The 26,596-nt window shown below is 40.0% G+C and overlaps 1 protein-coding gene across 4 annotated transcripts in view; it reads left to right on the top strand.

The window, feature by feature from the left end:
* Nucleotides 1–1,007: 1,007 nt before the first annotated feature.
* Nucleotides 1,008–26,596, top strand: part of LOC120471962 (creatine kinase U-type, mitochondrial) — a 108,545-nt gene continuing 82,956 nt past the window's right edge. For 3 of the 4 annotated variants that reach the window (XR_016168280.1, XR_016168279.1, XM_089130100.1), the window contains exons 1-6: nucleotides 1,008–1,236; nucleotides 2,858–3,035; nucleotides 3,159–3,357; nucleotides 3,924–4,019; nucleotides 4,164–4,385; nucleotides 4,788–4,960. Coding sequence is in view for 2 of the 4 variants with exons in the window: in XM_089130100.1 (XP_088986226.1) it covers nucleotides 2,887–3,035; nucleotides 3,159–3,357; nucleotides 3,924–4,019; nucleotides 4,164–4,385; nucleotides 4,788–4,960 (839 nt within the window). In the remaining 2 variants the exon portion in view is untranslated. Of the gene's footprint in view, nucleotides 1,237–2,857; nucleotides 3,036–3,158; nucleotides 3,358–3,923; nucleotides 4,020–4,163; nucleotides 4,386–4,741; nucleotides 4,961–26,596 lie in introns of those variants that run through there. The other variant, XM_039661901.2, reaches the window with a different exon arrangement.

Raw genomic sequence — 26,596 nt, 5'->3', positions numbered from 1 at the left:
CATTAGTACATTGTTAGGGAAAGTAACTTTTAAAAGTAATGCAATACTACATTACATAGATAATTATTTATGGAAATTAATGCATTTCAATACTTTTGTGTTGCTTTTTCTCACCTGATCTAGAATTGCTTTTTTTTTTTTTTTGCAAATGTAAAGGCCTTTACACACACAAAGTGAAATGAATAAGCCTCAGACTGAAGGAAATGCAAATGCATGCCTGTGCAGTAGAGGGCGCAGCTCAAGACTTTCAGCTGTGCTGCCATTCTGGATTGCAGTTCAACACTCTCACTTCAGCAATAATAATAAAAAAAGAACATTAACTCAAATGTGATGTTTAACTAGAGTCATTTTTGCTTATATGGTTGATTTGGATGGTCAGCAGCAAAGACTTAAAGTCAATAAAGTGAGATTAAGCACATAAAGTATATTTGTGTTTTTAACATTTAATTATTGCAGGTTTGCATAGTATTTTGAGTTTACATTAATCATTTCGAGGAATAATTCTGTGCAAGTGAGATGAGTAAATGCATGCTATTGATCATGTTTGGACAGCGTACAAATGCCTCTGCAGTCTGCAGTTACTCCTGATTTCTCTTAACATAGGGACAAGAAAGCTGTCAGTCAATAAATGGAAGAAAAGGGTAAATTTCATTACTTATTTGAAAAAGTAACTCAGATATTTTGTTGTAAATTTAAAAGTACTATGCTTCTTTACTAGTTACTTCAAAAGTAATCTGATTACATAACTCATGTTACTTGTAATCCCTAACATTGATGAGTATACCAGCTCTAACCAGCCTGGACCAACATTGAATTCATACTGGTTTAATCTGGATTTTTCAACAGGGACATGATTAGCATTTTAATTTAGTAATATCTAAACACGGATAGTAAAATAATGGCTCTTGATGTACAGTGGGTAAAAGGGAAGTAGGCTATATTCAGTATGTCCAGTACATCCAGTACAGTCACAAGCCATACACTGTCACTGTAAGTGGAGGTTTCCACTGGTTAGGGACAGCTCAAGGACACAGACGTGGTGTCATGCTGACAGATGAAATAGGATTGGCTGGAGAGATGAGCTCTTATTTTGAGCACAGGCCCAGTGTGGTCTCACTCTACAGGGAACAGTCTGCTGTACTGAAGCCTGAAATCCATTCAATCTAAGATTCCTAAAGACTGCCGGTCTTTAGTCTGGGACTGTGAAAATCCTTTGGTGTAAGCCCAGCATAACAGGTGAGTACAATAAAGCGTCTACTTTAGCAATCATGTTGTTTGTTGCTTTTTTTATTGACAGAAATTTAAAGACACCAGCTCAGCATGGAAGCTAGATTTTGTGTAGTTGCAACAATACTGAATATATTTGAAAGAAAGTTTAATAAGAAAGTGTTTGTTCTTTTTGATATCAATCTGTTTAAAACAACAGTAGATTTATAATCATATAATTAAACATGTAATTAAACAGTTGATCTACATCAATATAATTAAATACGTATTAAGTTAGTTTAAATTCTAACTTAATAATTAAGTTCATAAATTAGTTTATATTTAAAATTGTTTTGTATTTCCAGAGTATCATTTTATAAATTTTTTGCTTACTTTATATAATTTGCAGCAATACATATCTACTAGAAAAACTAGAAACTAGAAGTGTGACCAGCGCAGAGCCACCCTGTCCAACTGTCAGCCCCGACTGGTCACAGGTCATGTGATCATTGTAACATATGGCAGGAGAGTAATTGCATAAGACCTTTTGCTGTGGCTCCACTCTCATTTGTAACACTGTAAAAAGCACTGACCTCTTCGGCATACAGCTAAAATATTTGGAACCATTGAGACCATATAATATCCTCGTAGGGATCGTGAATAGTGAAAATACACTATCATTCACATGATAGTGAAAATACAAACATCATTAGCAAGTAGTCCCTTCTGAAAAGAGCTGTGCCAATTCTTATAACTAACTGAAGTTTGTGTGTAAGATTTGTGTACATTTTTGGGTTTACCTGATGTCTGGAACATGTGACACATGGGATGCACTGTTTGTTACTGGGGAAATACAAGGTGGCACATTACTTTGGCATTAAGTTTAAAGCCAAGGTATATTTGGATACACCAGTGGAAAAAAGTCAACATGTACGTCAGGACACAGAGGTTGCTATCCATATCAAACTATTGTATCAGGAATAAGTTTGATTATTACTTTAAAACACTCATCAGCAATCAATCAATCAATCACAAATATAAACAATTTACATATCACTTATTGATACTTAAAACCATAATCCATTTAAGAATTTAGTTCATCCAATCATTTACTCATCCTCATGTCATTCCAAACATACAACACTTGTTCATAATTTGCACATTGCTTTTGTCCATCACTTGTGACCAATGGCACATAGAGAGCATATTGAGCTTACCATGTTTGATGAGCTTTATGTACTGTGTTGATTGTTGCTTTTTGAAAATTCTTGGTTGAATGGATTTTCAATGGATGGACAAAAATGATGTGAGAATACTAAAAACACAATTTGTGTTTCAAAGATAAACGAAAGTCTAATGAGATTGTTTGGAACAGCATGAGGTTGAGTAAATTATGACTGAATTTTGATTGTTGGGTGAACCATCCCTTTTTATCCCTTTTATTGGACATCTCGGAACTTAAGAATTTAAACTGGTTTACTTGTACCGTATACATTTAGTTGTTACCTTAGGGACCATTTCTACCTGATTTGACCCTTACAAATGACATTTATTATCGTAAATGTTCAATAAACAGATTAAGCATTTGTATACATATAAATAATTTGAATAAAAACAAAGATATTTATTAATTTTGTCCTCCGCTCTGAAGTTAGGTGTGTGAGTGAGTGAGTAGTGGCGATGGCAAGCATGTTCACTCGAATGCTTTCGGGACGCAACGCGGCTGTGATCATGGCCAGCCTGGGCGCAGGTACCCTGGTATCCAGCTATGTCACGATGACTGAGTCAAGAATCTCTGCTGGGGAGAAAAAGAAGCTGTACCCACCCAGGTGAAGGATTCAGTTGCCTTTCGGTTACTCTACACCTTCACTTAGTTTCCAGTTAACCTGAGAATATCTTTTTGTCCTACGCTACAACCCAAAAACAATTCAGTGTCATTTTCTCTTTCCAAGTGCTGACTTCCCAGACCTGCGCAAACACAACAACTGCATGGCTGCTGCTTTGACCCCTTCTATTTATGGCCGTCTGAGGGACAAGCTGACTCCTAATAACTGGAGTCTTGACCAATGCATTCAGACTGGAGTGGACAACCCTGGTCATCCCTTCATCAAGACTGTGGGCATGGTGGCTGGTGATGAGGAGAGCTATGAGGTACATTGGACCAAATGTGAATTAAAAATAGATCCGGCCCACATTTAGTACACATGGAATCCACACGTACCAGATGTGAGCCGGATCTGGGCAGACGCTATGTTGCTGTCTGCGATGGGTCTTTTCAGGACTGTTCTTTGGGGAACCAAAAATGGTTCTTCCATGGTATCACTTTTACAAACTTTACTTTTAAGAGTGCATGTTGAGATTGTATATAGTAAATAATAATCATCATAGTCAAGTATGTCAATTGTTGGCATCAAAACGAATTGGCTTTATGCCCAATTGCACTACTTCCTGAACTTCAGCCAGCTCCTTGTTTCCTGTCTGCCATTATTGGTCAAATTGATTAATTCAGGTGTGTCTGATTATTGTTGCCATGTCTACTGAGGTCAAGCACACCTGAATTAATCAATTTGACCAATAATGGCAGACAGGAAACAAGGAGCTGGCTGAAGTTCAGGAAGTAGTGCAGCTGGGCATAAAGCCCATTGTGCTTGCAATCTTCTGCATAAGTATATGCACTTGACATTTACAGTATCCTTGACTATGGTTGTGATTCTCAGGTGTTTGCTGAAATCTTTAACCCAGTCATTAAGGACAGGCACAATGGCTATGACCCTACAACCATGACGCACCCAACAGACCTGGACAGCTCAAAGGTAAAGCCTTCCTCGTGTGTCTTTAGTTCTGAACCTTTAACAAAACCTCATTCCGTCAAGAATATGCAAGATGAGACTTGCCTCAGTTTAGTCTAGTTAGTTACATTAAACACTGAAAGGTTGTGTCTGACGACGTTTGAACAGATCAGCTCCGGGATGTTCGACGAGAACTATGTGCTGTCATCACGTGTGCGTACAGGGCGCAGTATTCGTGGACTCAGTCTGCCACCGGCTTGCACCCGCGCTGAACGCCGTGAGGTGGAGCGTGTGGTGGTCCAGGCTCTTTCTGGACTGAAAGAGGATTTGGCGGGCAAATACTACAGCCTGACAGAAATGACTGAGCAGGAGCAGCAGCAGTTGATTGATGTAAGTATACACACAACAAAAACATGTTCCAGCTTACCCAGACGGCAACATAGTGTCGGCCCAGATCCGGGCAACATCTGGTACGTGTGGAATACAAAAATTGTTATCCCTGCAGCACTCTATTCTGCCTGGTATACAAACATATTAAGGGGGTTTACCAGAAAACACATATAAAGTTGGTTATCCAGCATAAACGTAACTAAGAAGTCTTGCTCGTTTTGCTACTTTTTAAGGACAGTAGCACAGTATCCAAAATATCCAAAATGCTGTACATGCTCGTGTTTTCAACAGGGTAGTTGCATATTGCAATTCTCTAACAATCCTCACTGCTCTTGTCTTATGGTGGCCTACCAAAGGAGCACTTCCTCTTTGATAAGCCAGTGTCTCCTCTCCTCACTTCAGCTGGTATGGCAAGAGATTGAGAAGCCTCTCGCTGCATCCTGCGGTGGACATCCAACCCGGCCCCATCTAAGTGTGATGTCAGAAGCTACCACGCCCATGCCCAAATTGGACACATTCTCGTTAACATTTAAAAACAGGAAGAACTATAGAGAAGAGAAGACTAGAAGACGAAGGTAACTGCGAAACAAAATGCACAAAACACACTTGCGGTTTTAGTATAAACACTGTTTAACATAGCCTAATATGAATGAGCTGTATGAGAATGAGATGTTACCTGTTGTAAGCTGCTCTTATCACTTTATTAGTAGTTTGTAATGTGTGCAGCTGATCACTTGACTAGCATGCCTGCTCCGCAATTAGCGCGAAAGCCCGCGATATGTAATACTAAGTAGCTAAACTTAACATTTCATATTTGACATAATTTTTTAGGTCATAAATGTTAAACGAATGACAAAAAATAATCAGGCAAACTAATAGCCATTTTGAACTGAAAATTAGTATAAAAAATAGTAACGTGTAATGTAATAATTAGTTTACTGTCATTGTTGTGAGGGGACAAGAAACATTAACAAAGCCGTTTTCATCATTTTAGGCACATGAGTAATAATGAATGTATACATATTGAGAATATAATACAAATTGTAGCCTTTAGTACAAAGCTAAGTCTTCAGAGGGGAAGAGAAAGTGATGAAGAGACTGAGGAAAAAAGAAAGAGTGAGATGAGAGGTGAGGCTCTCCTCTCCTTTGACAAATAATCTACTGCCCACTGACATGGTTTTAAAGCAATTTCATATCCTTTTTTTAGGTCTTCAAACGTCTTGAAAATGCAAATATCAGATAACTAAAAAATGTGAAGCCCCTACCAACCTCAAATTTAGGACCTCTTTGATTATAAAGCCCTGTATTAGGCATACAAACAATAATAAATGTGTAGCCTATACATATTGTGAATGCATTTGATAAACTTAATTACCAAGCTTTAGCTTTCAGTAAATAAACGCGTCTGAAAAAAAACTATTCATAGGCAAAATCAACCTATATCAGTTGACCCTATGTTTACTTTCTTCACTGACAGAAAAATGAAAAGCCTATATCAGTCAAAGCTCAGTTAGGAGTTAAATTTAAACTTAAATTTAGCTTATCCTTACATTTTTTGTTTTGTTTTTGGGGGCGTGTTAGAGTGGGATTTTGTTAGGTGGTCCTCAGAAAAAAAATGGAAGAAAAAGTGGTCCTTGGGCTGAAAAAGTTTGAGAAACACTGGTCTAGAGCCTCCATTTTTGCACTCAGGTTTAAGTCTCATGGCCCTCTATCAGAATCCAGAGTTTTGAGAGGATTGGAGAAACTTCATTTTTCGCCTGAAAAAAAACCCGAAAGGGGTACCACTGTCGTTTTTTTTTTCGGGTCGAAATTTTGAGTTTCGATATCTCAGCTCTGGAAGGGTCTAGAGCCTCCATTTTTGCACTCAGGTTTAAGTCTCATGGCCCTCTATTAGAATCAGGAGTTTTGAGAAGATTGGAGAAACTTCATTTTTCGCCCGAAAAAAAAAAACCGAAAGGGGTACCACTGTCGTTTTTTTTTTTGGGGTCGAAATTTTGAGTTTCGATATCTCAGCTCCGGAAGGGTCTAGAGCCTCAATTTTTGCAATCAGGTTTAAGTCTCATGGCCCTCTATCAGAATCCAGAGTTTTGAGCAGATTGGAGAAACTTCATTTTTCGCCTGAAAAAAAAAAACCGAAAGGGGTACCACTGTCGTTTTTTTTTCGGGTCGAAATTTTGAGTTTTGATATCTCAGCTCTGGAAGGGTCTAGAGCCTCCATTTTTGCACTCAGGTTTAAGTCTCATGGCCCTCTATTAGAATCCAGAGTTTTGAGAAGATTGGAGAAACTTAATTTTTCGCCCGAAAAAAAAAAACGAAAGGGGTACCACTGTCGTTTTTTTTTCGGGTCGAAATTTTGAGTTTCGATATCTCAGCTCTGGAAGGGTCTAGAGCCTCCATTTTTGCACTCAGGTTTAAGTCTCATGGCCCTCTATCAGAATCCAGAGTTTTGAGAGGATTGGAGAAACTTAATTTTTCGCCTGAAAAAAAAAACGACAGGGGTACCACTGTCGTTTTTTTTTTGGGGTCGAAATTTTGAGTTTCGATATCTCAGCTCTGGAAGGGTCTAGAGCCTCCATTTTTGCACTCAGGTTTAAGTCTCATGGCCCTCTATTAGAATCCAGAGTTTTGAGAAGATTGGAGAAACTTTATTTTTCGCCCAAAAAAAAAAAAAAACGAAAGTGGTACCACTGCCTTTTTTTTTGGGTCGAAATTTTGAGTTTCGATATCTCAGCTCTGGAAGGGTCTAGAGCCCCCATTTTTGCACTCAGGTTTAAGTCTCATGGCCCTCTATTAGAATCCAGAGTTTTGAGAAGATTGGAGAAACATCATTTTTCGCCCGAAAAAAAAAACGAAAGGGGTACCACTGTCGTTTTTTTTTTTTGGGTCGAAATTTTGAGTTTCGATATCTCAGCTCTGGAAGGGTCTAGAGCCCCCATTTTTGCACTCAGGTTTAAGTCTCATGGCCCTCTATTAGAATCCAGAGTTTTGAGAAGATTGGAGAAACATCATTTTTCACCCGAAAAAAAAAACGAAAGGGGTACCACTGTCGTTTTTTTTTGGGTCGAAATTTTGAGTTTCGATATCTCAGCTCTGGAAGGGTCTAGAGCCTCTATTTTTGCACTCAGGTTTAAGTCTCATGGCCCTCTATCAGAATCCAGAGTTTTGAGAGGATTGGAGAAACTTCATTTTTCGCCTGAAAAAACAAAACAAAACGAAAGGGGCACCACTGTCGTTTTTTTTTCGGGTCGAAATTTTGAGTTTCGATATCTCAGCTCTGGAAGGGTCTAGAGCCTCCATTTTTGCAGTCAGGTTTAAGTCTCATGGCCCTCTATCAGAATACAGAGTTTTGAGAGGATTGGAGAAACATCATTTTTCGCCCGAAAAAAAAGAAACGAAAGGGGTACCACTGTCGTTTTCTTTTTGGGTCGAAATTTTGAGTTTCGATATCTCAGCTCTGGAAGGGTCTAGAGCCTCCATTTTTGCACTCAGGTTTAAGTCTCATGGCCCTCTATTAGAATCCAGAGTTTTGAGAAGATTGGAGAAACTTAATTTTTCACCCGAAAAAAAAAACGAAAGGGGTACCACTGTCGTTTTTTTTTGTGACGAAATTTTGAGTTTCGATATCTCAACTCTGGAAGGGTCTAGAGCCTCCATTTTTGCACTCAGGTTTAAGTCTCATGGCCCTCTATTAGAATCCAGAGTTTTGCGAAGATTGGAGAAACATCATTTTTCGCCCGAAAAAAAACAACGAAAGGGGTACCACTGTCATTTTCTTTTTGGGTCAAAATTTTGAGTTTCGATATCTCAGCTCTGGAAGGGTCTAGAGCCTCAATTTTTGCAGTCAACTTTATTTTTCGCCCGAAAAAAAACAAAAAACGAAAGGGGTACCACTGTCGTTTTTTTTTTGGGTCGAAATTTTGAGTTTCGATATCTCAGCTCTGGAAGGGTCTAGAGCCCCCATTTTTGCACTCAGGTTTAAGTCTCATGGCCCTCTATTAGAATCCAGAGTTTTGAGAGGATTGGAGAAACTTCATTTTTCGCCTGAAAAAAACCCCGAAAGGGGTACCACTTTCGTTTTTTTTTTCGGGTCGAAATTTTGAGTTTCGATATCTCAGCTCTGGAAGGGTCTAGAGCCTCCATTTTTGCAGTCAGGTTTAAGTCTGATGGCCCTCTATCAGAATCCAGAGTTTTGAGAAGATTGGAGAAACATCATTTTTCGCCCGAAAAAAAAAAACGAAAGGGGTACCACTGTCGTTTTCTTTTTGGGTCGAAATTTTGAGTTTCGATATCTCAGCTCTGGAAGGGTCTAGAGCCTCCATTTTTGCAGTCAGGTTTAAGTCTCATGGCCCTCTATCAGAATCCAGAGTTTTGAGAAGATTGGAGAAACATCATTTTTCGCCCGAAAAAAAAAACTGAAAGGGGTACCACTGTTGTTTTCTTTTTGGGTCGAAATTTTGAGTTTCGATATCTCAGCTCTGGAAGGGTCTAGAGCATCCATTTTTGCACTCAGGTTTAAGTCTCATGGCCCTGTATTAGAATCCAGAGTTTTGAGAAGATGGGAGAAACTTTATTTTTCACCCGAAAAAAAAACCGAAAGGGGTACCACTGTCGTTTTTTTTTTTCGGGTCGAAATTTTGAGTTTCGATATCTTAGCTCTGGAAGGGTCTAGAGCCTCCATTTTTGCACTCAGGTTTAAGTCTCATGGCCCTCTATCAGAATCCAGAGTTTTGAGAGGATTGGAGAAACTTCATTTTTCGCCTGAAAAAAAAAACGAAAGGGGTACCACTGTCGTTTTTTTTCGGGTCGAAATTTTGAGTTTCGATATCTCAGCTTTGGAAGGGTCTAGAGCCTCAATATTGCAGTCAGGTTTAAGTCTCATGGCCCTCTATCAGAATCCAGAGTTTTGAGAGGATTGGAGAAACTTCATTTTTCGCCTGAAAAAAAAAACCGAAAGGGGTACCACTGTCGTTTTTTTTTCGGGTCGAAATTTTGAGTTTCGATATCTCAGCTCTGGAAGGGTCTAGAGCCTCCATTTTTGTACTCAGGTTTAAGTCTCATGGCCCTCTATTAGAATCCAGAGTTTTGAGAAGATTGGAGAAACTTTATTTTTCGCCCGAAAAAAAAAAACGAAAGGGAGACCACTGTCGTTTTTTTTCAGGTCGAAATTTTGAGTTTCGATATCTCAGCTCTGGAAGGGTCTAGAGCCTCCATTTTTGCACTCAGGTTTAAGTCTCATGGCCCTCTATTGGAATCCAGAGTTTTGAGAAGATTGGAGAAAATTTATTTTTCGCCCGAAAAAAACACGAAAGGGGTACCACTGTCGGTATTTTTTTTGGGTCGAAATTTTGAGTTTCGATATCTCAGCTCTGGAAGGGTCTAGAGCCTCCATTTTTGCACTCAGGTTTAAGTCTCATGGCCCTCTATTAGAATCCAGAGTTTTGAGAAGATTGGAGAAACTTCATTTTTCGCCTGAAAAAAAAAAACAAAACGAAAGGGGTACCACTGTCGTTTTTTTTTTTTCGGGTCGAATTTTTGAGTTTCGATATCTCAGCTCTGGAAGGGTCTAGAGCCTCCATTTTTGCAGTCAGGTTTAAGTCTCATTGCCCTCTATCAGAATCCAGAGTTTTGAGAAGATTGGAGAAACATAATTTTTCGCCCGAAAAAAAAGAAACGAAAGGGGTACCACTGTCGTTTTCTTTTTGGGTCGAAAATTTGAGTTTCGATATCTCAGCTCTGGAAGGGTCTAGAGCCTCCATTTTTGCACTCAGGTTTAAGTCTCATGGCCCTCTATTAGAATCCAGAGTTTTGAGAAGATTGGAGAAACTTAATTTTTCACCCGAAAAAAAAAAAAACGAAAGGGGTACCACTGTCGTTTTTTTTTCGTGACGAAATTTTGAGTTTCGATATCTCAGCTCTGGAAGGGTCTAGAGCCTCCATTTTTGCACTCAGGTTTAAGTCTCATGGCCCTCTATTAGAATCCAGAGTTTTGCGAAGATTGGAGAAACATAATTTTTCGCCCGAAAAAAAAAAAAAAGAAAGGGGTACCACTGTCGTTTTTTTTTCGTGACGAAATTTTGAGTTTCGATATCTCAGCTCTGGAAGGGTCTAGAGCCTCCATTTTTGCACTCAGGTTTAAGTCTCATGGCCCTCTATTAGAATCCAGAGTTTTGAGAAGATTGGAGAAACTTTATTTTTCGCCGGAAAAAAAAAACGAAAGGGGTACCACTGTCGGTTTTTTTTTGGGTCGAAATTTTGAGTTTCGATATCTCAGCTCTGGAAGGGTCTAGAGCCTCCATTTTTGCACTCAGGTTTAAGTCTCATGGCCCTCTATCAGAATCCAGAGTTTTGAGAGGATTGGAGAAACTTCATTTTTCGCCTGAAAAAAAAAAACGAAAGGGGTACCACTGTCGTTTTTTTTTTTTGGGGTCGAAATTTTGAGTTTCGATATCTCAGCTCTGGAAGGGTCTAGAGCCTCAATTTTTGCAGTCAGGTTTAAGTCTCATGGCCCTCTATCAGAATCCAGAGTTTTGAGAGGATTGGAGAAACTTCATTTTTCGCCTGAAAAAAAACCCGAAAGGGGTACGTACCACTGTCGTTTTTTTTTCGGGTCGAAATTTTGAGTTTCGATATCTCAGCTCTGGAAGGGTCTAGAGCCTCCATTTTTGCACTCAGGTTTAAGTCTCATGGCCCTCTATCAGAATCCAGAGTTTTGAGAAGATTGGAGAAACATCATTCTTCACCCGAAAAAAAAAATGAAAGGGGTACCACTGTCGTTTTTTTGGGGGGTCGAAAGTTTGAGTTTCGATATCTCAGCTCTGGAAGGGTCTAGAGCCTCAATTTTTGCACTCAGGTTTAAGTCTCATGGCCCTCTATCAGTATCCAGAGTTTTGAGAGGATTGGAGAAACTTCATTTTTCGCCTGAAAAAAAAACGAAAGGGGTACCACTGTCGTTTTTTTTTTTCGGGTCGAAATTTTGAGTTTCGATATCTCAGCTCTGGAAGGGTCTAGAGCCTCAATTTTTGCAGTCAGGTTTAAGTCTCATGGCCCTCTATTAGAATCCAGAGTTTTGAGAAGATTGGAGAAACTTTATTTTTCGCCCGAAAAAAAACCGAAAGGGGTACCACTGTCGGGTTTTTTTTCGGGTCGAAATTTTGAGTTTCGATATCTCAGCTCTGGAAGGGTCTAGAGCCTCAATTTTTGCAGTCAGGTTTAAGTCTCATGGCCCTCTATTAGAATCCAGAGTTTTGAGAAGATTGGAGAAACTTTATTTTTCACCCGAAAAAAAAACGAAAGGGGTACCACTGTCGTTTTTTTTGGGGTCAAAATTTTGAGTTTCGATATCTCAGCTCTGGAAGGGTCTAGAGCCTCAATTTTTGCAGTCAGGTTTAAGTCTCATGGCCCTCTATCAGAATCCAGAGTTTTGAGAGGATTGGAGAAACTTCATTTTTCGCCTGAAAAAAAAAAAACGAAAGGGGTACCACTGTCGTTTTTTTTTTGGGGTCAAATTTTTAAGTTACGATATCTCAGCTCTGGAAGGGTCTAGAGCCTCCATTTTTGCACTCAGGTTTAAGTCTCATGGCCCTCTATTAGAATCCAGAGTTTTGAGAAGATTGGAGAAACTTTATTTTTCGCCCGAAAAAAAAAAAACGAAAGGGGTACCACTGTCGTTTTTTTTTGGGGTCGAAATTTTGAGTTTCGATATCTCAGCTCTGGAAGGGTCTAGAGCCTCAATTTTTGCACTCAGGTTTAAGTCTCATGGCCCTCTATCAGTATCCAGAGTTTTGAGAGGATTGGAGAAACATCATTTTTCGCCCGAAAAAAAAGAAACGAAAGGGGTACCACTGTCGTTTTCTTTTTGGGTCGAAATTTTGAGTTTCGATATCTCAGCTCTGGAAGGGTCTAGAGCCTCCATTTTTGCACTCAGGTTTAAGTCTCATGGCCCTCTATTAGAATCCAGAGTTTTGAGAAGATTGGAGAAACTTAATTTTTCACCCGAAAAAAAAAACGAAAGGGGTACCACTGTCGTTTTTTTTTGTGACGAAATTTTGAGTTTCGATATCTCAACTCTGGAAGGGTCTAGAGCCTCCATTTTTGCACTCAGGTTTAAGTCTCATGGCCCTCTATTAGAATCCAGAGTTTTGCGAAGATTGGAGAAACATCATTTTTCGCCCGAAAAAAAACAACGAAAGGGGTACCACTGTCATTTTCTTTTTGGGTCAAAATTTTGAGTTTCGATATCTCAGCTCTGGAAGGGTCTAGAGCCTCAATTTTTGCAGTCAACTTTATTTTTCGCCCGAAAAAAAACAAAAAACGAAAGGGGTACCACTGTCGTTTTTTTTTTGGGTCGAAATTTTGAGTTTCGATATCTCAGCTCTGGAAGGGTCTAGAGCCCCCATTTTTGCACTCAGGTTTAAGTCTCATGGCCCTCTATTAGAATCCAGAGTTTTGAGAGGATTGGAGAAACTTCATTTTTCGCCTGAAAAAAACCCCGAAAGGGGTACCACTTTCGTTTTTTTTTTCGGGTCGAAATTTTGAGTTTCGATATCTCAGCTCTGGAAGGGTCTAGAGCCTCCATTTTTGCAGTCAGGTTTAAGTCTGATGGCCCTCTATCAGAATCCAGAGTTTTGAGAAGATTGGAGAAACATCATTTTTCGCCCGAAAAAAAAAAACGAAAGGGGTACCACTGTCGTTTTCTTTTTGGGTCGAAATTTTGAGTTTCGATATCTCAGCTCTGGAAGGGTCTAGAGCCTCCATTTTTGCAGTCAGGTTTAAGTCTCATGGCCCTCTATCAGAATCCAGAGTTTTGAGAAGATTGGAGAAACATCATTTTTCGCCCGAAAAAAAAAACTGAAAGGGGTACCACTGTTGTTTTCTTTTTGGGTCGAAATTTTGAGTTTCGATATCTCAGCTCTGGAAGGGTCTAGAGCATCCATTTTTGCACTCAGGTTTAAGTCTCATGGCCCTGTATTAGAATCCAGAGTTTTGAGAAGATGGGAGAAACTTTATTTTTCACCCGAAAAAAAAACCGAAAGGGGTACCACTGTCGTTTTTTTTTTTCGGGTCGAAATTTTGAGTTTCGATATCTTAGCTCTGGAAGGGTCTAGAGCCTCCATTTTTGCACTCAGGTTTAAGTCTCATGGCCCTCTATCAGAATCCAGAGTTTTGAGAGGATTGGAGAAACTTCATTTTTCGCCTGAAAAAAAAAACGAAAGGGGTACCACTGTCGTTTTTTTTCGGGTCGAAATTTTGAGTTTCGATATCTCAGCTTTGGAAGGGTCTAGAGCCTCAATTTTGCAGTCAGGTTTAAGTCTCATGGCCCTCTATCAGAATCCAGAGTTTTGAGAGGATTGGAGAAACTTCATTTTTCGCCTGAAAAAAAAAACCGAAAGGGGTACCACTGTCGTTTTTTTTTCGGGTCGAAATTTTGAGTTTCGATATCTCAGCTCTGGAAGGGTCTAGAGCCTCCATTTTTGTACTCAGGTTTAAGTCTCATGGCCCTCTATTAGAATCCAGAGTTTTGAGAAGATTGGAGAAACTTTATTTTTCGCCCGAAAAAAAAAAACGAAAGGGAGACCACTGTCGTTTTTTTTCAGGTCGAAATTTTGAGTTTCGATATCTCAGCTCTGGAAGGGTCTAGAGCCTCCATTTTTGCACTCAGGTTTAAGTCTCATGGCCCTCTATTGGAATCCAGAGTTTTGAGAAGATTGGAGAAAATTTATTTTTCGCCCGAAAAAAACACGAAAGGGGTACCACTGTCGGTATTTTTTTTGGGTCGAAATTTTGAGTTTCGATATCTCAGCTCTGGAAGGGTCTAGAGCCTCCATTTTTGCACTCAGGTTTAAGTCTCATGGCCCTCTATTAGAATCCAGAGTTTTGAGAAGATTGGAGAAACTTCATTTTTCGCCTGAAAAAAAAAAACAAAACGAAAGGGGTACCACTGTCGTTTTTTTTTTTTCGGGTCGAATTTTTGAGTTTCGATATCTCAGCTCTGGAAGGGTCTAGAGCCTCCATTTTTGCAGTCAGGTTTAAGTCTCATTGCCCTCTATCAGAATCCAGAGTTTTGAGAAGATTGGAGAAACATAATTTTTCGCCCGAAAAAAAAGAAACGAAAGGGGTACCACTGTCGTTTTCTTTTTGGGTCGAAAATTTGAGTTTCGATATCTCAGCTCTGGAAGGGTCTAGAGCCTCCATTTTTGCACTCAGGTTTAAGTCTCATGGCCCTCTATTAGAATCCAGAGTTTTGAGAAGATTGGAGAAACTTAATTTTTCACCCGAAAAAAAAAAAAACGAAAGGGGTACCACTGTCGTTTTTTTTTCGTGACGAAATTTTGAGTTTCGATATCTCAGCTCTGGAAGGGTCTAGAGCCTCCATTTTTGCACTCAGGTTTAAGTCTCATGGCCCTCTATTAGAATCCAGAGTTTTGCGAAGATTGGAGAAACATAATTTTTCGCCCGAAAAAAAAAAAAAGAAAGGGGTACCACTGTCGTTTTTTTTTCGTGACGAAATTTTGAGTTTCGATATCTCAGCTCTGGAAGGGTCTAGAGCCTCCATTTTTGCACTCAGGTTTAAGTCTCATGGCCCTCTATTAGAATCCAGAGTTTTGAGAAGATTGGAGAAACTTTATTTTTCGCCGGAAAAAAAAAACGAAAGGGGTACCACTGTCGGTTTTTTTTTGGGTCGAAATTTTGAGTTTCGATATCTCAGCTCTGGAAGGGTCTAGAGCCTCCATTTTTGCACTCAGGTTTAAGTCTCATGGCCCTCTATCAGAATCCAGAGTTTTGAGAGGATTGGAGAAACTTCATTTTTCGCCTGAAAAAAAAAAACGAAAGGGGTACCACTGTCGTTTTTTTTTTTTGGGGTCGAAATTTTGAGTTTCGATATCTCAGCTCTGGAAGGGTCTAGAGCCTCAATTTTTGCAGTCAGGTTTAAGTCTCATGGCCCTCTATCAGAATCCAGAGTTTTGAGAGGATTGGAGAAACTTCATTTTTCGCCTGAAAAAAAACCCGAAAGGGGTACGTACCACTGTCGTTTTTTTTTCGGGTCGAAATTTTGAGTTTCGATATCTCAGCTCTGGAAGGGTCTAGAGCCTCCATTTTTGCACTCAGGTTTAAGTCTCATGGCCCTCTATCAGAATCCAGAGTTTTGAGAAGATTGGAGAAACATCATTCTTCACCCGAAAAAAAAAATGAAAGGGGTACCACTGTCGTTTTTTTGGGGGGTCGAAAGTTTGAGTTTCGATATCTCAGCTCTGGAAGGGTCTAGAGCCTCAATTTTTGCACTCAGGTTTAAGTCTCATGGCCCTCTATCAGTATCCAGAGTTTTGAGAGGATTGGAGAAACTTCATTTTTCGCCTGAAAAAAAAACGAAAGGGGTACCACTGTCGTTTTTTTTTTTCGGGTCGAAATTTTGAGTTTCGATATCTCAGCTCTGGAAGGGTCTAGAGCCTCAATTTTTGCAGTCAGGTTTAAGTCTCATGGCCCTCTATTAGAATCCAGAGTTTTGAGAAGATTGGAGAAACTTTATTTTTCGCCCGAAAAAAAACCGAAAGGGGTACCACTGTCGGGTTTTTTTTCGGGTCGAAATTTTGAGTTTCGATATCTCAGCTCTGGAAGGGTCTAGAGCCTCAATTTTTGCAGTCAGGTTTAAGTCTCATGGCCCTCTATTAGAATCCAGAGTTTTGAGAAGATTGGAGAAACTTTATTTTTCACCCGAAAAAAAAACGAAAGGGGTACCACTGTCGTTTTTTTTGGGGTCAAAATTTTGAGTTTCGATATCTCAGCTCTGGAAGGGTCTAGAGCCTCAATTTTTGCAGTCAGGTTTAAGTCTCATGGCCCTCTATCAGAATCCAGAGTTTTGAGAGGATTGGAGAAACTTCATTTTTCGCCTGAAAAAAAAAAACGAAAGGGGTACCACTGTCGTTTTTTTTTTGGGGTCAAATTTTTAAGTTACGATATCTCAGCTCTGGAAGGGTCTAGAGCCTCCATTTTTGCACTCAGGTTTAAGTCTCATGGCCCTCTATTAGAATCCAGAGTTTTGAGAAGATTGGAGAAACTTTATTTTTCGCCCGAAAAAAAAAACGAAAGGGGTACCACTGTCGGTTTTTTTTTTGGGTCGAAATTTTGAGTTTCGATATCTCAGCTCTGGAAGGGTCTAGAGCCCCCATTTTTGCACTCAGGTTTAAGTCTCATGGCCCTCTATTAGAATCCAGAGTTTTGAGAAGATTGGAGAAACTTTATTTTTCGCCCGAAAAAAAAAACGAAAGGGGTACCACTGTCGTTTTTTTTTGGGGGTCGAAATTTTGAGTTTCGATATCTCAGCTCTGGAAGGGTCTAGAACCTCCATTTTTGCACTCAGGTTTAAGTCTCATGGCCCTCTATTAGAATCCAGAGTTTTGAGAAGATTGGAGAAACTTTATTTTTCGCCCGAAAAAAAAACGAAAGGGGTACCACTGTCGTTTTTTTTTTGGGGTCGAAATTTTGAGTTTCGACATCTCAGCTCTGGAAGGGTCTAGAGCCTCAATTTTTGCAGTCAGGTTTAAGTCTCATGGCCCTCTATCAGAATCCAGAGTTTTGAGAAGATTGGAGAAACATAATTTTTCGCCCGAAAAAAAAAAACGAAAGGGGTACCACTGTCGTTTTTTTTGGGGTCGAAATTTTGAGTTTCGATATCTCAGCTCTGGAAGGGTCTAGAGCCTCCATTTTTGCACTCAGGTTTAAGTCTCATGGCCCTCTATTAGAATCCAGAGTTTTGAGAAGATTGGAGAAACTTTATTTTTCGCCCGAAAAAAAAAAACGAAAGGGGTACCACTGTCGTTTTTTTTTGGGGTCGAAATTTTGAGTTTCGATATCTCAGCTCTGGAAGGGTCTAGAGCCTCAATTTTTGCACTCAGGTTTAAGTCTCATGGCCCTCTATCAGTATCCAGAGTTTTGAGAGGATTGGAGAAACTTCATTTTTCGCCTGAAAAAAAAAACGAAAGGGGTACCACTGTCGTTTTTTTTTTCGGGTCGAAATTTTGAGTTTCGATATCTCAGCTCTGGAAGGGTCTAGAGCCTCAATTTTTGCAGTCAGGTTTAAGTCTCATGGCCCTCTATCAGAATCCAGAGTTTTGAGAAGATTGGAGAAACATCATTTTTCGCCCGAAAAAAACCCCGAAAGGGGTACCACTGTCTTTTTTTTTCGGGTCGAAATTTTGAGTTTCGATATCTCAGCTCTGGAAGGGTCTAGAGCCTCAATTTTTGCAGTCAGGTTTAAGTCTCATGGCCCTCTATCAGAATCCAGAGTTTTGAGAAGATTGGAGAAACATCATTTTTCGCCCGAAAAAAAAAAACGAAAGGGGTACCACTGTCGTTTTTTTTTTGGGGTCGAAATTTTGAGTTTCGATATCTCAGCTCTGGAAGGGTCTAGAGCCTCCATTTTTGCACTCAGGTTTAAGTCTCATTGCCCTCTATTAGAATCCAGAGTTTTGAGAAGATTGGAGAAACTTTATTTTTCGCCCAAAAAAAAAACGAAAGGGGTACACTGTCGTTTTTTTTGGGGTCGAAATTTTGAGTTTCGATATCTCAGCTCTGGAAGGGTCTAGAGCCTCCATTTTTGCACTCAGGTTTAAGTCTCATGGCCCTCTATCAGAATCCAGAGTTTTGAGAGGATTGGAGAAACTTCATTTTTCGACTGAAAAAAAAACCGAAAGGGGTACCACTGTCGTTTTTTTTTTTCGGGTCGAAATTTTGAGTTTCGATATCTCAGCTCTAGAAGGGTCTAGAACCTCAATTTTTGCAGTCAGGTTTAAGTCTCATGGCCCTCTATTAGAATCCAGAGTTTTGAGAAGATTGGAGAAACTTTATTTTTCGCCCGAAAAAAAAAAAACGAAAGGGGTACCACTGTCGTTTTTTTTCGGGTCGAAATTTTGAGTTTCGATATCTCAGCTCTGGAAGGGTCTAGAGCCTCGATTTTTGCACTCAGGTTTAAGTCTCATGGCCCTCTATCAGAATCCAGAGTTTTGAGAAGATTGGAGAAACGTCATTTTTCGCCCGAAAAAAAAAAACGAAAGGGGTACCACTGTCGGTTTTTTTTGGGGTCGAAATTTTGAGTTTCGATATCTCAGCTCTGGAAGGGTCTAGAGCCTCCATTTTTGCACTCAGGTTTAAGTCTCATGGCCCTCTATTAGAATCCAGAGTTTTGAGAAGATTGGAGAAACTTTATTTTTCACCCGAAAAAAAAAATGAAAGGGGTACCACTGTCGTTTTTTTTTTTTGGGGTCGAAATTTTGAGTTTCGATATCTCAGCTCTGGAAGGGTCTAGAGCCTCCATTTTTGCACTCAGGTTTAAGTCTCATGGCCCTCTATCAGAATCCAGAGTTTTGAGAGGATTGGAGAAACTTCATTTTTCGCCTGAAAAAAAACCCGAAAGGGGTACCACTGTCGTTTTTTTTTTTCCGGGTCGAAATTTTGAGTTTCGATATCTCAGCTCTGGAAGGGTCTAGAGCCTCAATTTTTGCAGTCAGGTTTAAGTCTCATGGCCCTCTATCAGAATCCAGAGTTTTGAGAAGATTGGAGAAACATCATTTTTCGCCCGGAATAAAAAAACGAAAGGGGTACCACTGTCGTTTTTTTGGGGGTCGAAATTGTGAGTTTCGATATCTCAGCTCTGGAAGGGTCTAGAGCCTCCATTTTTGCAGTCAGGTTTAAGTCTCATGGCCCTCTATTAGAATCCAGAGTATTGAGAAGATTGGAGAAACTTTATTTTTCGCCCGAAAAAAAAAAATGAAAGGGGTACCACTGTCGTTTTTTTTTGGGGTCGAAATTTTGAGTTTCGATATCTCAGCTCTGGAAGGGTCTAGAGCCTCAATTTTTGCAGTCAGGTTTAAGTCTCATGGCCCTCTATCAGAATCCAGAGTTTTGAGAGGATTGGAGAAACTTTATTTTTCGCCCGAAAAAAAAACCGAAAGGTGTACCACTGTCGTTTTTTTTTGGGGTCGAAATTTTGAGTTTCGATATCTCAGCTCTGGAAGGGTCTAGAGCCTCCATTTTTGCACTCAGGTTTAAGTCTCATGGCCCTCTATCAGAATCCAGAGTTTTGAGAGGATTGGAGAAACTTCATTTTTCGCCCGAAAAAAAAACACGAAAGGGGTACCACTGTCGTTTTTTTTTTTTGGGTCGAAATTTTGAGTTTCGATATCTCAGCTCTGGAAGGGTCTAGAGCCTCAATTTTTGCACTCAGGTTTAAGTCTCATGGCCCTCTATCAGAATCCAGAGTTTTGAGAGGATTGGAGAAACTTCATTTTTCGCCCGAAAAAAAAAAAACGAAAGGGGTACCACTGTCGTTTTTTTTTGGGGGTCGAAATTTTGAGTTTCGATATCTCAGCTCTGGAAGGGTCTAGAGCCTCCATTTTTGCACTCAGGTTTAAGTCTCATGGCCCTCTATTAGAATCCAGAGTTTTGAGAAGATTGGAGAAACTTTATTTTTCACCCGAAAAAAAAAAATGAAAGGGGTACCACTGTCGTTTTTTTTTTGGGGTCGAAATTTTGAGTTTCGATATCTCAGCTCTGGAAGGGTCTAGAGCCTCCATTTTTGCACTCAGGTTTTAGTCTCATGGCCCTCTATCAGAATCCAGAGTTTTGAGAGGATTGGAGAAACTTCATTTTTCGCCTGAAAAAAAAACCGAAAGGGGTACCACTGTCGTTTTTTTTTTCGGGTCGAAATTTTGAGTTTCGATATCTCAGCTCTGGAAGGATCTAGAGCCTCAATTTTTGCAGTCAGGTTTAAGTCTCATGGCCCTCTATAAGAATCCAGAGTTTTGAGAGGATTGGAGAAACTTTATTTTTCGCCCGAAAAAAAAAACGAAAGGGGTACCACTGTCGTTTTTTTTTTGGGGTCGAAATTTTGAGTTTCGATATCTCAGCTCTGGAAGGGTCTAGAGCCTCCATTTTTGCACTCAGGTTTAAGTCTCATGGCCCTCTATCAGAATCCAGAGTTTTGAGAGGATTGGAGAAACTTCATTTTTCGCCTGAAAAAAAAACGAAAGGGGTACCACTGTCGTTTTTTTTTTTGGGTCGAAATTTTGAGTTTCGATATCTCAGCTCTGGAAGGGTCTAGAGCCTCAATTTTTGCACTCAGGTTTAAGTCTCATGGCCCTCTATCAGAATCCAGAGTTTTGAGAGGATTGGAGAAACTTCATTTTTCGCCCAAAAAAAAAAAACGAAAGGGGTACCACTGTCGTTTTTTTTTTTGGGGGGGTCGAAATTTTGAGTTTCGATATCTCAGCTCTGGAAGGGTCTAGAGCCTCCATTTTTGCACTCAGGTTTAAGTCTCATGGCCCTCTATTAGAATCCAGAGTTTTGAGAGGATTGGAGAAACTTCATTTTTCGCCTGAAAAAAAAAAACGAAAGGGGTACCACTGTCGTTTTTTTTTCCGGTCGAAATTTTGAGTTTCGATATCTCAGCTCTGGAAGGGTCTAGAGCCTCAATTTTTGCAGTCAGGTTTAAGTCTCATGGCCCTCTATCAGAATCCAGAGTTTTGAGAAGATTGGAGAAACATCATTTTTCGCCCGAAAAAAAAAAAACGAAAGGGGTACCACTGTCGTTTTTTTTTGGGGGGGTCGAAATTTTGAGTTTCGATATATCAGCTCTGGAAGGGTCTAGAGCCTCCATTTTTGCACTCAGGTTTAAGTCTCATTGCCCTCTATTAGAATCCAGAGTTTTGAGAAGATTGGAGAAACTTTATTTTTCGCCCGAAAAAAAAACGAAAGGGGTACCACTGTCGTTTTTTTTTTCGGGGTCGAAATTTTGAGTTTCGATATCTCAGCTCTGGAAGGGTCTAGAGCCTCAATTTTTGCAGTCAGGTTTAAGTCTCATGGCCCTCTATCAGAATCCAGAGTTTTGAGAAGATTGGAGAAACATCATTTTTCGCCCGAAGAAAAACAAAAACGAAAGGGGTACCACTGTCGGTTTTTTTTGGGGTCGAAATTTTGAGTTTCGATATCTCAGCTCTGGAAGGGTCTAGAGCCTCCATTTTTGCACTCAGGTTTAAGTCTCATGGCCCTCTATCAGAATCCAGAGTTTTGAGAGGATTGGAGAAACTTCATTTTTCGCCTGAAAAAAAAACCGAAAGGGGTACCACTGTCGTTTTTTTTTTTTTTTCGGGTCGAAATTTTGAGTTTCGATATCTCAGCTCTGGAAGGGTCTAGAGCCTCAATTTTTGCAGTCAGGTTTAAGTCTCATGGCCCTCTATCAGAATCCAGAGTTTTGAGAAGATTGGAGAAACTTTATTTTTCGTCCGGAATAAAAAAACGAAAGGGGTACCACTGTCGTTTTTTTTGGGGGTCGAAATTTTGAGTTTCGATATCTCAGCTCTGGAAGGGTCTAGAGCCTCAATTTTTGCAGTCAGGTTTAAGTCTCATGGCCCTCTATCAGAATCCAGAGTTTTGAGAGGATTGGAGAAACTTTATTTTTCGCCCGAAAAAAAAAACGAAAGGGGTACCACTGTCGTTTTTTTTTGGGGTCGAAATTTTGAGTTTCGATATCTCAGCTCTGGAAGGGTCTAGAGCCTCCATTTTTGCACTCAGGTTTAAGTCTCATGGCCCTCTATCAGAATCCAGAGTTTTGAGAGGATTGGAGAAACTTCATTTTTCGCCTGAAAAAAAAAACGAAAGGGGTACCACTGTCGTTTTTTTTTTTTGGGTCGAAATTTTGAGTTTCGATATCTCAGCTCTGGAAGGGTCTAGAGCCTCAATTTTTGCACTCAGGTTTAAGTCTCATGGCCCTCTATCAGAATCCAGAGTTTTGAGGGGATTGGAGAAACTTCATTTTACGCCCGAAAAAAAAAAACGAAAGGGGTACCACTGTCGTTTTTTTTTGGGGGGGTCGAAATTTTGAGTTTCGATATCTCAGCTCTGGAAGGGTCTAGAGCCTCCATTTTTGCACTCAGGTTTAAGTCTCATGGCCCTCTATTAGAATCCAGAGTTTTGAGAAGATTGGAGAAACTTTATTTTTCACCCGAAAAAAAAAATGAAAGGGGTACCACTGTCGTTTTTTTTTGGGGTCGAAATTTTGAGTTTCGATATCTCAGCTCTGGAAGGGTCTAGAGCCTCCATTTTTGCACTCAGGTTTAAGTCTCATGGCCCTCTATCAGAATCCAGAGTTTTGAGAGGATTGGAGAAACTTCATTTTTCGCCTTAAAAAAAACGAAAGGGGTACCACTGTCGTTTTTTTTTTCGGGTCGAAATTTTGAGTTTCGATATCTCAGCTCTGGAAGGGTCTAGAGCCTCCATTTTTGCACTCAGGTTTAAGTCTCATGGCCCTCTATTAGAATCCAGAGTTTTGAGAAGATTGGAGAAACTTTATTTTTCACCCGAAAAAAAAACGAAAGGGGTACCACTGTCGTTTTTTTTGGGGTCAAAATTTTGAGTTTCGATATCTCAGCTCTGGAAGGGTCTAGAGCCTCCATTTTTGCACTCAGGTTTAAGTCTCATGGCCCTCTATTAGAATCCAGAGTTTTGAGAAGATTGGAGAAACTTTATTTTTCACCCGAAAAAAAAAAATGAAAGGGGTACCACTGTCGTTTTTTTTTGGGGTCGAAATTTTGAGTTTCGATATCTCAGCTCTGGAAGGGTCTAGAGCCTCCATTTTTGCACTCAGGTTTAAGTCTCATGGCCCTCTATCAGAATCCAGAGTTTTGAGAGGATTGGAGAAACTTCATTTTTCGCCTGAAAAAAAAACCGAAAATGGAGGCTCTAGACCCTTCCAGAGCTGAGATATCGAAACTCAAAATTTTGACTCCAAAAAAAACGACAGTGGTACCCCTTTCGTTTTTTTTTTTCAGGCGAAAAATGAAGTTTCTCCAATCCTCTCAAAACACTGTCGTTTTTTTTTTCGGGTCGAAATTTTGAGTTTCGATATCTCAGCTCTGGAAGGGTCTAGAGCCTCCATTTTTGCACTCAGGTTTAAGTCTCATGGCCCTCTATTAGAATCCAGAGTTTTGAGAAGATTGGAGAAACTTTATTTTTCACCCGAAAAAAAAACGAAAGGGGTACCACTGTCGTTTTTTTTGGGGTCAAAATTTTGAGTTTCGATATCTCAGCTCTGGAAGGGTCTAGAGCCTCCATTTTTGCACTCAGGTTTAAGTCTCATGGCCCTCTATCAGAATCCAGAGTTTTGAGAGGATTGGAGAAACTTCATTTTTCGCCTGAAAAAAAAACCGAAAGGGGTACCACTGTCGTTTTTTTTTTTTTTTCGGGTCGAAATTTTGAGTTTCGATATCTCAGCTCTGGAAGGGTCTAGAGCCTCAATTTTTGCAGTCAGGTTTAAGTCTCATGGCCCTCTATCAGAATCCAGAGTTTTGAGAAGATTGGAGAAACTTTATTTTTCGCCCGGAATAAAAAAACGAAAGGGGTACCACTGTCGTTTTTTTTGGGGGTCGAAATTTTGAGTTTCGATATCTCAGCTCTGGAAGGGTCTAGAGCCTCAATTTTTGCAGTCAGGTTTAAGTCTCATGGCCCTCTATCAGAATCCAGAGTTTTGAGAGGATTGGAGAAACTTTATTTTTCGCCCGAAAAAAAAAAACGAAAGGGGTACCACTGTCGTTTTTTTTTGGGGTCGAAATTTTGAGTTTCGATATCTCAGCTCTGGAAGGGTCTAGAGCCTCCATTTTTGCACTCAGGTTTAAGTCTCATGGCCCTCTATCAGAATCCAGAGTTTTGAGAGGATTGGAGAAACTTCATTTTTCGCCTGAAAAAAAAAAACGAAAGGGGTACCACTGTCGTTTTTTTTTTTGGGTCGAAATTTTGAGTTTCGATATCTCAGCTCTGGAAGGGTCTAGAGCCTCAATTTTTTCACTCAGGTTTAAGTCTCATGGCCCTCTATCAGAATCCAGAGTTTTGAGGGGATTGGAGAAACTTCATTTTACGCCCGAAAAAAAAAAACGAAAGGGGTACCACTGTCGTTTTTTTTTGGGGGGTCGAAATTTTGAGTTTCGATATCTCAGCTCTGGAAGGGTCTAGAGCCTCCATTTTTGCACTCAGGTTTAAGTCTCATGGCCCTCTATTAGAATCCAGAGTTTTGAGAAGATTGGAGAAACTTTATTTTTCACCCGAAAAAAAAAATGAAAGGGGTACCACTGTCGTTTTTTTTTGGGGTCGAAATTTTGAGTTTCGATATCTCAGCTCTGGAAGGGTCTAGAGCCTCCATTTTTGCACTCAGGTTTAAGTCTCATGGCCCTCTATCAGAATCCAGAGTTTTGAGAGGATTGGAGAAACTTCATTTTTCGCCTGAAAAAAAAAACGAAAGGGGTACCACTGTCGTTTTTTTTTTCGGGTCGAAATTTTGAGTTTCGATATCTCAGCTCTGGAAGGGTCTAGAGCCTCCATTTTTGCACTCAGGTTTAAGTCTCATGGCCCTCTATTAGAATCCAGAGTTTTGAGAAGATTGGAGAAACTTTATTTTTCACCCGAAAAAAAAAAATGAAAGGGGTACCACTGTCGTTTTTTTTTTGGGGTCGAAATTTTGAGTTTCGATATCTCAGCTCTGGAAGGGTCTAGAGCCTCCATTTTTGCACTCAGGTTTAAGTCTCATGGCCCTCTATCAGAATCCAGAGTTTTGAGAGGATTGGAGAAACTTCATTTTTCGCCTGAAAAAAAAACCGAAAATGGAGGCTCTAGACCCTTCCAGAGCTGAGATATCGAAACTCAAAATTTTGATTCCAAAAAAAACGACAGTGGTACCCCTTTCGTTTTTTTTTTTCAGGCGAAAAATGAAGTTTCTCCAATCCTCTCAAAACACTGTCGTTTTTTTTTTCGGGTCGAAATTTTGAGTTTCGATATCTCAGCTCTGGAAGGGTCTAGAGCCTCCATTTTTGCACTCAGGTTTAAGTCTCATGGCCCTCTATTAGAATCCAGAGTTTTGAGAAGATTGGAGAAACTTTATTTTTCACCCGAAAAAAAAACGAAAGGGGTACCACTGTCGTTTTTTTTGGGGTCAAAATTTTGAGTTTCGATATCTCAGCTCTGGAAGGGTCTAGAGCCTCCATTTTTGCACTCAGGTTTAAGTCTCATGGCCCTCTATCAGAATCCAGAGTTTTGAGAGGATTGGAGAAACTTCATTTTTCGCCTGAAAAAAAAACCGAAAGGGGTACCACTGTCGTTTTTTTTTTTTTTTCGGGTCGAAATTTTGAGTTTCGATATCTCAGCTCTGGAAGGGTCTAGAGCCTCAATTTTTGCAGTCAGGTTTAAGTCTCATGGCCCTCTATCAGAATCCAGAGTTTTGAGAAGATTGGAGAAACTTTATTTTTCGCCCGGAATAAAAAAACGAAAGGGGTACCACTGTCGTTTTTTTTGGGGGTCGAAATTTTGAGTTTCGATATCTCAGCTCTGGAAGGGTCTAGAGCCTCAATTTTTGCAGTCAGGTTTAAGTCTCATGGCCCTCTATCAGAATCCAGAGTTTTGAGAGGATTGGAGAAACTTTATTTTTCGCCCGAAAAAAAAAAACGAAAGGGGTACCACTGTCGTTTTTTTTTGGGGTCGAAATTTTGAGTTTCGATATCTCAGCTCTGGAAGGGTCTAGAGCCTCCATTTTTGCACTCAGGTTTAAGTCTCATGGCCCTCTATCAGAATCCAGAGTTTTGAGAGGATTGGAGAAACTTCATTTTTCGCCTGAAAAAAAAAAACGAAAGGGGTACCACTGTCGTTTTTTTTTTTGGGTCGAAATTTTGAGTTTCGATATCTCAGCTCTGGAAGGGTCTAGAGCCTCAATTTTTTCACTCAGGTTTAAGTCTCATGGCCCTCTATCAGAATCCAGAGTTTTGAGGGGATTGGAGAAACTTCATTTTACGCCCGAAAAAAAAAAACGAAAGGGGTACCACTGTCGTTTTTTTTTGGGGGGTCGAAATTTTGAGTTTCGATATCTCAGCTCTGGAAGGGTCTAGAGCCTCCATTTTTGCACTCAGGTTTAAGTCTCATGGCCCTCTATTAGAATCCAGAGTTTTGAGAAGATTGGAGAAACTTTATTTTTCACCCGAAAAAAAAAATGAAAGGGGTACCACTGTCGTTTTTTTTTGGGGTCGAAATTTTGAGTTTCGATATCTCAGCTCTGGAAGGGTCTAGAGCCTCCATTTTTGCACTCAGGTTTAAGTCTCATGGCCCTCTATCAGAATCCAGAGTTTTGAGAGGATTGGAGAAACTTCATTTTTCGCCTGAAAAAAAAAACGAAAGGGGTACCACTG

Source organism: Pimephales promelas, chromosome 4, assembly GCF_988280905.1.
Source record: "Pimephales promelas chromosome 4, fPimPro1.hap1.1, whole genome shotgun sequence".
NCBI classification, from domain to species: Eukaryota; Metazoa; Chordata; class Actinopteri; order Cypriniformes; family Leuciscidae; genus Pimephales; species Pimephales promelas.
The sequence above is the reverse complement of the archived record's forward strand: the minus strand, read 5'-3'. Positions and strand labels throughout refer to the sequence as shown.